Raw genomic sequence first — 2,275 nt, forward strand, 5'->3', positions numbered from 1 at the left:
TCAAAATTTGTAATAAATTTTTTTTTCTTTTAGAAATCAATAATATATACTTCACTTTTCATTTTGTGTAGTATTTAATTAATATTTTTATGTTGATTCTTTTTCTATGGTTGACTTCTAAAATTGTAAAGAGTTGGTAAATGGCCTCACACAGAGTTCAGCTTAAGGCCTCAAAATGCTTAAATTCGGCCTTGTATTCGAATGAATATTTGGTCGGAGTAACTTCTCATAACTGTCAGTTTTGAGGAATTAAGACATTGCAAAAAAGACTTTCATAAAAATGTGTACGAATAAGAGAATTTCGTGTTTAATTGTGTGTACGAATTTGATGTATTCTGCTACGAAATATCTCTAAACAATTGTGTCGTTGCTGGTGTTAGTTGGATGTAGTTTCGAAATGCATTTGTCCTTGTCGAGCACCCCTGTTAGTTCAATTAAAGTTGAAAATACCGAGTGAAAACCACTTGCTGCCTGCAAACAGCGTAAATAAATATTTTATTGTAAAGATTTTTTAATACAGTAATTATTTAAGTTATAGTAACAGATATTCATAGTATTTTATACTATATATAAACTTGATTTTGCAAAGACAACCGAGATCTTACTCGAATCAAGAAGTTCCGTTTCACGAAGAAAAATCCCAATAGATATTCCAATGGGCATTCCTCCGAATATCTTCATGAAGCAAACGACCTAACATGAATAATTTGTTTCGGTTAAAATGAAAATGAATATAAAATCTAAGGTAGGTACTGTACATTACTTTTAATTTATATGTCAGCGTCAGAGGATCAGAGAAATATTTTTCCACAGAGATGAAATTGTCGTATATCTGAAATAATATTAGATTCTTATATAAATAGTCTAAATCATTCTTGTTAATTTCTACTTACAATTGATGTCAAAGTCGCTGTTCTCCAACTGACTAATAAAGTAAAGCTTAACATTTGTAACACAAGTGTAGCCATGAATAGTCGAATGGAAAGATTCATCTTAGCAAAAAGGGTTCCGTACAAAAGAAAGCAACTCTCATAAACAAAATGAATGTAAATAAGAGGCAAAAGAAGCTCCCATTTTTTGTTTACATCTTGAAAAAATTCCCATAGTTCCATAAATTTTTCGATTAGATTTTGGAGGTAATATTTTGTCGCTTTATTTACGGTGTGCAATTCTAAAGAGATTTTAGATAATCTCTTCGATACCAGTAATAAACAGATTGTGGCTAAGGAAAACACACAGAAGAGATGAATAGAGGTAATCATAAACCAAATTTGAATACTGACCAAACATACAATTTGTCTGATCCTGTATTTCTTTCCAGTATCAACATACGAATGACCAATAAACGGTACTAAAATGGCTAGTGACATGTGTAATACGACTATATACGAAAAGAAATTCCGTACATAGAATTGAACTTTATCAATATATTTCTCTTCGCCTTTGTAATTATTTTTACACATGGAATGTAATTTGATCTTATTTCTTCTTATAATGCTGTATTGCAATGCGACATATAAAGAACAAGTTAAGGGCAAGAATTTACAGTAGAAAGCATGCTCTTTAAACACAAGAAATATTCTAGCGCATGGGATATCGACTGCAAGAGTTACAGCAAGAAGTATTACAAGATACCATAGATATATTTCAATTAGCATTTGATAAGTTGAGGAAAGAGAGGCGGATATTTTACTTTTTCGACATTTACAAGGTTCAAGAACATTCACTCCAAAAATTTCAGATAAAGAGAGAAAAGGATGTAATTTACCAGCGATGCAAACGTTATTGGCATAAGATTTCGAACAATTTTCCACAATATTTTTTCTACGAATAACTCGAAAAATATATCAACCATTCAAAAATTATTCTATAAAATTTTCATTTTAAGAACTCACCTCGCTCTACAAATTTACAATGGAAATTTTGTTTTGAAATAAAAATGAAAAGCTACGAGATACGTGAAAAATGTCTTCTCTTATTATCTGCTACAATTGGTCCTTACTTCAGCTGTCTACGCGAAGAATCGCCTTGAGAGCAACGTCATGCGTAATATCGCTTCAGTTAAACCAATCAGCACTTTTCACTTAATATGTTAGGCCATATGTAAATTTTATTTTATTATCTTGTCACTAGATGGCAGAGCGACTTTTCCGTTAATTGTTAATTATTTATAGCGTGCATTAACTGTAAAAAATCGTAAATTTAACAATCAATATAGCGAACTTCCGCGTATTTCAAATCATGAATGTGAATCCTCCATAACACTGTTGGCAGT

The 2,275-nt window shown here is 31.0% G+C and overlaps 1 protein-coding gene across 1 annotated transcript; it reads right to left on the reverse strand.

Annotated features, from left to right (window-relative positions):
- Window positions 1–558: 558 nt before the first annotated feature.
- LOC111625241 lies at window positions 559–1,026 on the reverse strand. The gene is made up of 3 exons (XM_023368337.1): window positions 894–1,026; window positions 764–832; window positions 559–693 (listed from the first exon to the last, which is right to left on the reverse strand). Exons 1-3 carry the CDS (start codon window positions 990–992, stop codon window positions 559–561), a joined length of 303 nt encoding a protein of 100 aa, XP_023224105.1. The 5' UTR covers window positions 993–1,026.
- Between the last annotated feature and the right edge of the window lie 1,249 nt (window positions 1,027–2,275).

The sequence above is a fragment of the Centruroides sculpturatus genome, unplaced genomic scaffold (genome assembly GCF_000671375.1).
Source record: "Centruroides sculpturatus isolate CEXI.00-Female unplaced genomic scaffold, Cexi_2.0 scaffold317, whole genome shotgun sequence".
Lineage (NCBI taxonomy): Eukaryota > Metazoa > Arthropoda > Arachnida > Scorpiones > Buthidae > Centruroides > Centruroides sculpturatus.

What these genes read in the sequence shown, in the direction of transcription:
- LOC111625241 (XM_023368337.1), bottom strand. Translation starts at nt 992, where the DNA reads ATGAATCTTTCCATTCGACTATTCATGGCTACACTTGTGTTACAAATG. An exon ending in CAGCGACTTTGACATCAATT is followed by an intron (nt 833 to 893) that starts GTAAGTAGAAAT and finishes ATATTATTTCAG; the next exon opens with ATATACGACAATTTCATCTC. An exon ending in CGCTGACATATAAATTAAAA is followed by an intron (nt 694 to 763) that starts GTAATGTACAGT and finishes TATTCATGTTAG; the next exon opens with GTCGTTTGCTTCATGAAGAT.